At 36.7% G+C, this 10000-nt stretch overlaps 4 protein-coding genes across 4 annotated transcripts in view; 1 reads left to right on the top strand and 3 right to left on the bottom strand.

The window, feature by feature from the left end:
* mix23 (mitochondrial matrix import factor 23) overlaps positions 1–1555 on the top strand; it is a 2968-nt gene extending 1413 nt beyond the window's left edge. The window contains exons 2-5 of the mRNA XM_073830513.1: positions 342–467; positions 593–739; positions 1126–1185; positions 1272–1555. Coding sequence (XP_073686614.1) covers positions 342–467; positions 593–739; positions 1126–1185; positions 1272–1322 — 384 coding nt within the window. The 3' untranslated portion in view covers positions 1323–1555. The remainder of the gene's footprint in view (positions 1–341; positions 468–592; positions 740–1125; positions 1186–1271) is intronic.
* Positions 79–2681, bottom strand: LOC141300182 (cystatin-B-like). The gene is made up of 3 exons (XM_073830515.1): positions 2514–2681; positions 2327–2428; positions 79–2195 (listed from the first exon to the last, which is right to left on the bottom strand). Exons 1-3 carry the CDS (start codon positions 2583–2585, stop codon positions 2067–2069), a joined length of 303 nt encoding a protein of 100 aa, XP_073686616.1. The 5' UTR covers positions 2586–2681; the 3' UTR covers positions 79–2066.
* A 1025-nt stretch (positions 2682–3706) lies between these two features.
* On the bottom strand, positions 3707–4627 carry LOC141300749 (cystatin-B-like). The gene is made up of 3 exons (XM_073831047.1): positions 4472–4627; positions 4299–4400; positions 3707–4165 (listed from the first exon to the last, which is right to left on the bottom strand). The coding sequence occupies exons 1-3, from the start codon at positions 4541–4543 to the stop codon at positions 4037–4039; spliced, it is 303 nt and encodes a 100-aa protein (XP_073687148.1). The 5' UTR covers positions 4544–4627; the 3' UTR covers positions 3707–4036.
* Positions 4628–6233: 1606 nt separating this feature from the next.
* Positions 6234–7166, bottom strand: LOC141300572 (cystatin-B-like). Its single transcript, XM_073830856.1, has 3 exons — positions 7016–7166; positions 6830–6931; positions 6234–6693 (listed from the first exon to the last, which is right to left on the bottom strand). Exons 1-3 carry the CDS (start codon positions 7085–7087, stop codon positions 6565–6567), a joined length of 303 nt encoding a protein of 100 aa, XP_073686957.1. The 5' UTR covers positions 7088–7166; the 3' UTR covers positions 6234–6564.
* Positions 7167–10000: the final 2834 nt, after the last annotated feature.

The raw sequence follows: 10000 nt of genomic DNA, 5'->3' as shown, positions 1-10000 counted from the left end.
TGTTTCAGTAGTTTTTTTTTCCTCATCTTGTAGGCTGGTCACTTTTGACTGGGAACACCACCACAAATGACTTCAATAAAAATTTAAATATAATCTTTTATTAAGCACAAGTCTTGTATTTCTTAACAAAATCATTGAATACAAGATTTTGTGATATTATAACATAATGAGAGATTTAATTACTAGCAATCTTCAGAAGAATGTTCCGCAAAGCAAGGCTTAAATAGCATTTGAACAACATGATGATTGCATTACTTACAACATAAGATGTAAACAAGTAGTAACAAAGTTACGTTTTTATTGACATTGATACGCTGTACATCTCTCCTCTTGTCCTGTAGGAAGTATTAAAAGTGATGCGCACCATAGATGACAGAATTGTCCATGCACTCAATACCACTGTGCCCACTGCATCTTTTTCCGGCAAAGTGGACGCCACACAGACCTGCAAAGAACTTTATGAATCTGTAAGTATCACTGCAAAGTACACTTTAATAATCTAAGATGATTCTTAGAGATCATCAAATGTAGTTCTTGATGTCTGTGATGTAGTAATTATGAGCCCTTTTTCTGTACTGCCTATGCTTTTCAGTTAATGGAAGCTCATCTTTCCAGAGATAAGGCAATAAAGTCATGTATTACAGAGACCTCAGCTGTCGTCGGGCAGTTACGTGAAGAGAGGGCCAAAGATATCGACAACTTGTCAATAACTAAGCAACTCAGGAAAGAGCAAACTAAGGTAATGCCTTAATAATAACTTAAGGCAGTAACACTTCAAACAATACATTTAATTTGTGAACTTGTATATGAGTAAACTTTAATTTTTCAGATCATCAGAGCTTTGTAAATAATGGTCCCAGACAGAGATTTAATTAAAATTTTACCAAGCTAATTACTTACTAAAAACGTTTTCGTGCCATTTTAAGTTTTATTTTGACATAAAGTGATTATATCAAGTGATTATGTAATAGTGTGAGTTGTTTACTTACTTTTCTAAATTAGTCTTCCTATTAACGCAATGTTGTTTATCAAGACTGATATGCGAACACGGAATGCGCACAAGAGGCAGTATTTAATGCATGAACCAATCACAGCTGAACATAACCAGTCAAATCCTTCCTACAGTTAAAACTTATGCAGTCTGAGCTAAATGTTGAAGAAGTGGTCAATGACCGGAGTCTGAAGGTGAGTTATTGAGCATCTCCTATTGATCCTATTGAATATGGGTGGTTTACATTTAGAAGTGTTTATTAATGGCTGTTTTCTTTCAGCTTTTCAAAGAAAGGTGCCGAATTCACTACACCCCTCCCAAGATCAAGTGAAAAATACTTCTTTTGCCAACATAAACCACACAGTTGATCTGAGGAAAACACCTGGAATTGAGCCTGGATACTCTCACTCAACCGACAAACCCTTCTCCATCAGTGTGCTCTGTGGCTTTGTGTTTCTACAGTGAAGAAACACTACTTGCTGCTGCTCAAGTCCTGTAAACCTTTTTGTATAAATATTGTACAAAAGATTTTATAAACCATGAAATGTTTTCCAAATGCTGAAACGTCGTCTATTATTTGCTTTGCCTTGCATTGATCTGTTCTCAGATGTTGCCGTGGCCATCTGTGTCAAAGGTCAAATCGGGTTCTCCAACCCGTTCTCATGGGAAAAGAAAACTCCTTTACGAGTTGGTGATTTTGTATGAGGTGAATTGTATATGATTTTAAGAAGAAAGTAAGCAAGAAGGCCCACCCCTATGAGCAGATCATACAAAAACATACGAATGAGAAATTAATACAAATTAGCCACTAATTTGTTAAAACTTGGTGTTAATATAGTTCATATTAATTTAGTTAGTATTGAATACTTATACATTGTCATGGCATAACTTGGGGTTTTAAGTCTTTTAGATGCCACAAACCCACAAATATGATTACAGCAGATAAGTACAAAAAGATTTTATGTCCTGCATCATTATCACTAAGCCCAAAATATGAAAACCAAACAACTGACATCGGTATCTAATGTGAGGGATGGAAAATAAGCATTTTAGCCTATATTTAAGATTATTTGCCTCAGAAGTATTCAATAGGATCATGATGAGCCTTGGATGCCTGTATGTTGTGAAGCTCCAGTGTTCCTCCATAACAGGGCAGTTTTTTGTAGACACGTAGATGAATGTACTCATCTCCACCAACATGCACCTAAAACAGATCATTTACAACAATGCTTTTAAAAACTTTTATATCTGTTCTGAGGCTTGCTTTTACAGATATATTCAGTGCAATATCAGGATACCTTAAAAAGTTCATTCACAAAATAGTTTTTCTCTTACCTTAACGAAGTAATTTGTCCCTTGAACAACTTGTGTTTTATAAGATTTGGCAATGAAAACGTCAAACTTGCATCCAGCTTTTTCCTCGGCGTGAGACTTCATCTTTGGGAAACACGGGAGCGGTCAGACTGTATGACACATCACTTTACGATTTCTGTTGATCTAGCAGCAATGTAAAGTTACCAACCTCGTCGCATATTTCCTGCACTTCTTCGTTGGCATCTTTCGCCTCAGATGTCCCGCCACAACGCACATGCATTTTAAATACGGAAGGCTAACAAAAATCCTCAGAACAACGTCGCAAGGCAAGTTTGACCGACTGAGAACTGTTCCTCGCGAAAGTCCTGAAAAGTTAAACCAATGCATTGATCGCCATCTGTTGACTGGGTGCAGTATAGGTAAAAACCCCGCCCTCTCCATGAATAGAACTAGAGCATGACTTAGTAAGCGATATTTTGACAAACTAAAGTTAATAAGTGTTTAAGATACGTACATGCAGTATTAAGAAAGATATTAGCCTAATATTTCACCTGCCTGACCGGAAATTATAAGAACAAACACGAATGTTGCCAAGATTCTTGCCCTGGAAATCCTGATCCTGTTTGGCCAAGCAAAACGTATTTTGTTCCTTAGACCGTTTTTTTTTTGCTCTCTTCCCCGTTATTTGTCATAACTTTTGGCAGTTTATAGTACTTCAAATGTGTTTGCCTGTCCGACCGATTAATACAGGCCAAAACAGTACAATAACTGACCATTTTCAGCAGCAATAATCAGCTCAATATGCGAGTTTCGTTTGGTTTAGTGGCTTGTTTACGTTCAGTGCCGAATGATGATGCATCATGAAAACACTCACCACATACCACTGATCTATTATATAAACCTCTATACTCAATTTTCAAGTAAATCTCAAATTTTAGCAAAATTGTTGCTAATGAATATTTACATCCTTTCCATTACCTGCAGGAGCTATGAACTCAGTGAGCTAAAATCAAATGATACTCAAAAAATAAAGTGGTGTGAACAGATGGTATGATTGACAAATTCAAAATAGCCACTAATTCACTAAAACTTCAAATAGCTATGAATTCCCATGAGATTTTTGAGTTTTCAGTTATTAGATGCCATGACTCCCAAATATGATCCTTGTGTGAGGGACCATCCTAATATTTAGACCCAATTAATGTGTGTTTATTTTATAAATCTTAGATTATTTTTACACTTTTTTTTCTAAACTCTCCCATAGACCCTTTAGCATCCAGATCCCAGTTTTAAAAACCCTCGGTTAAAGCACCTACAATAAAATGAAGCTCACATAATCCTGCACTTTTATGGTAACTCCAATAGCAAGTCAAAATATGCCATTAAAAAAAAAACACACCATTTAAAACTGTCCATCCCTGCATTTTATGTAAATACTGTACATTGTATGCAGTTAAGTATAAAATAAAACTGTTTACTGCATCAATAACAATAAATACAAATCCCAAAATGTAAAGACCAAACTACTGGCATGAGAGAAAATTAACTGTTATTTTACAGCTATTCCAACATCACAGTGAGTTTCTTTAGTAGCGTTTACATATGATCTCATTATTCAATACAGTTTTTTAAGGTCATTGCATGCAATAAATGAGTAACAAAGAGTAAAAATGGTAACATTAAGCTGCATGAGTTTTTGGGCCGTATTCATGATGATTTGCTTGGTTTGCTTCAAAAGTATTCAATAGGATCATGATGAGCCTTGGATGCCTGTATGTTGTGAAGCTCCAGTGTTCCTCCATAACAGGGCAGTTTTTTGTAGATACGTAAATGAATGTACTCATCTCCACCAACATGCACCTAAAACAGGTCATTTACAACAATGCTTTATAGCTGTTAAGGACTGTATCTCAGTTTTGCTATTACAGACATATTTAGTACAATAACAAGATACCCTAATGAGTTAATTTACAAAAGCACAGTTTTTCTCTACCTTAACGAAGTAATTTGTCCCCGCAACAACTTGTGTTTTAAAAGATTTGGCTGTGAAAACGTCAAACTTGCACCCAGATTTATCCTCGGCGTGAGACTTCATCTGTGGGTGAAAGACAGGAGCGGTCAGTCTGTATGACACATCACTTCACTTTTCTATATCTTCTTACCAACCTCGTCGCATATTTTCTGCACCTCTTCATTCGCATCTTTCGCCTCAGATGTTCCGCCACGACGCACATCCATTTCAAACACAGAAGGCTAACAAAAATCGTCAGGAACCTCTTCTGAATACAACACTGACCGACTGACTGGTTTGGAACAAATGAGCCTCACAAGTCCTTACTAGTAAAACAAACATATCGATTGCCATCTGGTGGCTATCTGCAGTATTGCCCATAAACCCCGCCCTCTCCATGTAAACGAATGGGACGTGAACCGAACTTTAAACATCCAGGTGAGTTTCTCTTACTATTGAATGAACTTAGTATAAACAAATTTAACAGTATTTGTCATTTATTTTGTACATTATTATTGCTTTTTTATTTCATGAGGTTTGATAAAGAACAAATTCAATCACTGAAACTTGATAGTCGAAAGGTTGATGTTGAAGACATAGAGGGTTTGCACTTATGTCACGGTTTGGTCAGTTACAGCATGTACTACTGAATACACTCTTCTGCAAATGTATTGTCTAAACCAGGGGTTTTCAAACCTGTCCTGGAGCCTCCCCTGCCCTGCACATTTTGCTTGTCTCTCTCATCTAATACACCTGATTCAAATCATCAGCTCATTAGTAGAGACTGCAAGACCTGAATTGGGTGTGCCTAATAAGGGAGACATACAAAATGTGCAGGGCAGGGGAGGCTCCAGGACAGGTTTGAAAACCCCTGGTCTAAACCATGGGAAACACCTGTGGAAGCTGCTAAATCGTGTAGAGAAGGACTTAGTAAGCAGGAAAAGGCACAATATTTTGACAAACTAAAGTTAATAAGTGGTAAAGATACGTACATGCAATATTAAGATATTAGCCTAATATTTAACCTACCTGACCATAAATGATAAGAACAAACACAAATGTTGTCAAGATTCTTGTTCTGGAAATCCTGGTTCTGTTTGGCCAAACACAACGACCATTTGTTCCTCAGACAGTTTTTTGCACTCTTCTCCGTGATTTGTTATAACTTTTGCAGGTTAATAGTACTCCAAATTACACCTGCGGATAAAAAAAGTTAAAACCAGGCTGGTTTAAGCTGGAAGTAGCTGGTGTCCCAGGCTGGTCAGGATGGTTTTAGCTGGGAGACCACCTCTAAAACCAGCCTGCTAACCAGCTATGACCAGGCTGGTTTTAGCTGTTTTTATCAGCAAGGACAGCCCAAAACATGACAATAATTGACCATTTTAAGCAGCAATAATCAAAAAAATATACATTTTCGTTCAGTTCAGTGGCATTGTTTATGTTCAGTGCCACCAATATGGCAGAATGATGACATGTAAATGCTCTATACTTATTTTTTAATTAAATCTAAAATTTGAGCAAAATTGTTACTCTTTAAAAAGCTACAAATTCCCATGAGGTAGTTCTGAGTTTTCAGTCTTTTAGATGCCATGACCTCCAAATATGAAGATCCTTGTGTGAGGGACCATCCTAAAATTCTTATTTTAGTACTCTTAAATGAAAAAAAAAATCTATATCTAAACTTTAATCTATTTTAATGACATTTTTATTTATCTAAATCTTAGACACAGTTTTTCTCAACTCTGCCATGCACCCTCCAGCATCCATACCCCAGATAAAAAAAAATAAAAATAAAACTTTTTTTTTTTTTTTTGGTTAGAGCACCTTTGACAAACCCTGGGCCTGCATAATCCTGCACTTTTATGATAACTTGAATAAGAAGTCAAAATATGCTATTAAAGAGAAACCATTCCAAACTGTCCATCAATGCATTTTATGTGAATACTGTATATTATAAGCAGTTCATTATAAAATAACTGTTTACTACATCAACAATACTAAATTCAAAGCCCAAAATGGAAAGATCTACTGGCATGGATAACTAGATGTGAGTTTGTGTGCAGGAGAGAAAAGAAACTTATTTTACAGCTATGCCAAACACATCGGTAGTATTTACTCATGATCCCACTAAGCAATACAGATTTTTAAGGACATTGCATGTAACAAATGAGTAACAAATGGTAGAAAATGGTAACATTGAGCTGCATGAGTATTTTGGACACTATATATGATGATTTGCTTGGTTGCTTCAGAAGTATTCAATAGGATCGTGATGAGCCTTGGATGCCTGTATGCTGTGCAGCTCCAGTGTTTCTCCAGCATGGGGCAGTTTTTTGTAGACACGTAGATGAAGGTATTCATCCCCACCTACATGCACCTAAAACAGATCATTTACAACAATGCTTTAAAACACTTAAGGACTATATTTTAGGCTTGGTTTTACAGACATATTCAATACATTAACAGAATATCACGATTAATTAATTTATTAAATCACTTTCTTTCTCTCTTACCTTAACAAAGTAATTTGTCCCTGCAACAAGTTGTGTTTTATAAGATTTGGCGACGAAAACGTCAAACTTGCGCCCAGCTTTATCCTCGGCGTGAGACTTCATCTGAGGAAAAACGGGAACTGTGAGTTTATTGTTGTATGACATTACTTCACTATTTCTATTTATCAACAATGTAAAGTTACGAACCTCATCGCATATTGTCTGCACCTCCTCATTTGCATCTTTCGCCTCAGTTGTTCCGCCACAAAGTAAAGGCATTTTAAATACAAAGAATTGACAGAAATACTCGTGAACGTTTCTACATACAAGATTGACTGACTGGAAAGTTTACTTCCTGGTAATCACGAGACACTGGAACAAACCATTTTTGTGGAATAGGCCAAATAGTGTTGTAGTGTTTAAACAGTGAGGAGCTGCACAGCTGTTCTGCTTTAACATATGTCCAGATATGATAAATATTTAGGTTTAAACATAATATATATATATTTTTCTATGTTAACGTATCTCTTTTCATTTTTCATCACCCCCCGCGAAGTGGTTTGATCCTCGCATTGTCGCATATGTAACACGTTAGGGCGTGGATATTTGTCATTTAGATATTGTTTTGTACGAACTAAAAAAAGATAATTTTACGTTTAGTAAACAATTCAAGCAGGGTTTTTCCTAAACTCTACACACGCAAGTGAGTTTAGGTGACTGCGGATGCTTCTGTGAAGACTAAATGAATTCATTCAAACATTTTTGTCATTTATTTGTCATTTATATGCACAATAGCCTTTTTTTATTTGATGTGGTTTGCTAAAGAACAACTTGAACTGAAACTTGATATCCAAAAGTTTGTCCTTGAAGATATACTTAAATTGTTAAGTACATGAAACTAAACACACAAACCGGTTATTCAAGATCCTCTAATCTGTAAGTCTTTAAGATAAAACTAAACTTTGTCAGATGTATAAAGGTTAAGCAATCCTGTAAAAACATGATTGTAAATTTTTTTTTGTTTAAATATATATATATAATTGAAGCCAAAAGTTTACATACACCTTATGTTCCTTATTTTACCAACATAAAAAGGATCATACAAAATGCATGTTATATATATATTTTTTTTTAGTACTGAGCCAGGGAGTGAAAACTTTTGAACAGAATGTGTGTATTATTATTTTTTTGCCTAAATGTCGTCTAGGTTACGAAGGTAACCCTCGTTCCCTGAAGAAGGGAACGGAGACGTTACATATGGGAACTCGCTTATCAAGCCTTATTCAAAAGGCCAATGAAAATTGGCACATGAATTCTATACATGTGGAAAACGAGAATAATTCAATATATCCATAAAGCTTCTTAGGGATACACGAGGGAAACAGCGGTCTTCACCGCTGGAATATTGAAAAATATAGCTACAACCTGCAGGGCGAAGGAGACCCAAGCAGGATCACAGTCAGGGAATACTCCGCATCTAGGCCTGACTGCAGGGCATGGAGGACCCAAGGTTCGCCGGAGGGAACATTCTGGGAAATGGCGCACAGATCCACGTGGGAATGGCGCAGCAAGCTGACACCAGCCGTCCTCCCGCTCACCTGAAGTCTTTATGTTAAGACACGGGAGGATACGGCCTCTACACGGAGGTTGTAGAACCTAGCGAAGGTATTAGGTGTCGCCCAGCCCACTGCTCTACATATATCTGCTAGTGAGGCGCCATGAGCAAACGCATAGGATGAGGCAACACTCCTAGTGGAGTGGGCATGAACACCTAAGGGGCATGGCTCTCCCTGATTTAAATAAGACAGGGAGATGGCTTCCACCACCCAATGGGCCAACCTCTGTTTGGAGACAGCATTCCCTTTCTGCTGACCTCCGAAGCAGACAAAGAGCTGCTCAGTGCGTCTGAAGTGCCCAGTACGGTCTACGTATATACGCAGAGCACGAACAGGGCACAACAGAGCACAAGCTGGGTCTGCCTCCTTTTTTATTTTTGTTGTAGGCTCGGGCAGAGAGAGGCTCCGAAAGCAAAAATCTGAATGACTGGCTGCATGCCGCCATATTATATAATGTATGTACGGGGCGTGGCTTGGCATGCAAATGCCACTCGCCAATTTTCATTGGCCTTTTGAATAAGGCTCAGTGATTATTGGACTCTCAAGTGAGTTCCCATATGTAACGTCGTAGTGAAACGACTGAAGAGGAACATATTTTTTCCATTAAGTACTACCCATCAGAAGCTACATAAGATACTGACATGTTTCCCAGAAGACAAGAAAAGTTAAATTTACCCTGCTCTTTTTCAACCCCCAGCTCTTAATGCATGGGTTTTCCTTCTGAAGCACCAGTGAGCGTTTGAACCTTCTGTTATAGTTGCATATGAGTCCCGCAGTTGTCGTCCATGTGAAAAGATAAATCTTAAAATCATACAGTCGATTGGAAAGGGTTCAAAAAAAGGGTTCAAATACAAAAACCAAAGAATTTGTGGGACCTGAAGGATTCTTCTGAAGAACAGCGGGTAGTTTAACTGTTCAGGACAAACAAGGGACTTATGAACAACTATCACCAAACAAACAAAACAAAGGTAACAACACAGTATTGAGAATTGTATGAGAAGTGTAATTTTTATAAATTAAAATATTATTTTCTCTTGTGGACTATACATCTTTTATGTGAAATATCTTTTTCAAGTCAGAACTAAATACAAAATAACATGCGTTTTATATGATCCCTTTTATTTTAGTAAAATAATTTTGAGATTCTGCAAGGTGTATGTAAACTTTGGACTTCAACTGTAAATTCCAATATCACTTCTTCAACACATTCAGATGTGTTTCATAATTGATATATGCTTTATCATGTGTCCATCCATGTGTACATTTACTCCCTTTATTGTAAAAGACGTTATAACACACATGGTTAATGACTAAGCCATATTACCAAACATGTACTTTTAGATAAAACGATTTAGTTTTTTACTTTAAAAGCTTTTAGAGTTAAAAAAAAGCTTTAAAGTGCATAAAATAGTTTTAAAAACCTTATACTACTTTTAATTAATTATTGTTACTTCAAAGTGTGAGATCAATTCGTTGTGTAAGGCTTTTTCATTACCATCGGAAGTTGATGCAAAAAAAAAAAGGTAGCCTTGACATCTATTGTACAACTGTATTTGAATGTCATACTCCTCACGTG

This window comes from Garra rufa, chromosome 24 (genome assembly GCF_049309525.1).
Source record: "Garra rufa chromosome 24, GarRuf1.0, whole genome shotgun sequence".
NCBI lineage: Eukaryota > Metazoa > Chordata > Actinopteri > Cypriniformes > Cyprinidae > Garra > Garra rufa.
Note: the sequence above shows the minus strand (reverse complement) of the source record. Positions and strands in the feature narration are given on the sequence as shown.

What these genes read in the sequence shown, in the direction of transcription:
- LOC141300182 (XM_073830515.1), bottom strand. Translation starts at nt 2,585, where the DNA reads ATGCATGTGCGTTGTGGCGGGACATCTGAGGCGAAAGATGCCAACGAA. An exon ending in TGCAGGAAATATGCGACGAG is followed by an intron (nt 2,429 to 2,513) that starts GTTGGTAACTTT and finishes TGTTTCCCAAAG; the next exon opens with ATGAAGTCTCACGCCGAGGA. An exon ending in GGACAAATTACTTCGTTAAG is followed by an intron (nt 2,196 to 2,326) that starts GTAAGAGAAAAA and finishes GATCTGTTTTAG; the next exon opens with GTGCATGTTGGTGGAGATGA.
- LOC141300749 (XM_073831047.1), bottom strand. Translation starts at nt 4,543, where the DNA reads ATGGATGTGCGTCGTGGCGGAACATCTGAGGCGAAAGATGCGAATGAA. An exon ending in TGCAGAAAATATGCGACGAG is followed by an intron (nt 4,401 to 4,471) that starts GTTGGTAAGAAG and finishes TTTCACCCACAG; the next exon opens with ATGAAGTCTCACGCCGAGGA. An exon ending in GGACAAATTACTTCGTTAAG is followed by an intron (nt 4,166 to 4,298) that starts GTAGAGAAAAAC and finishes GACCTGTTTTAG; the next exon opens with GTGCATGTTGGTGGAGATGA.
- LOC141300572 (XM_073830856.1), bottom strand. Translation starts at nt 7,087, where the DNA reads ATGCCTTTACTTTGTGGCGGAACAACTGAGGCGAAAGATGCAAATGAG. An exon ending in TGCAGACAATATGCGATGAG is followed by an intron (nt 6,932 to 7,015) that starts GTTCGTAACTTT and finishes GTTTTTCCTCAG; the next exon opens with ATGAAGTCTCACGCCGAGGA. An exon ending in GGACAAATTACTTTGTTAAG is followed by an intron (nt 6,694 to 6,829) that starts GTAAGAGAGAAA and finishes GATCTGTTTTAG; the next exon opens with GTGCATGTAGGTGGGGATGA.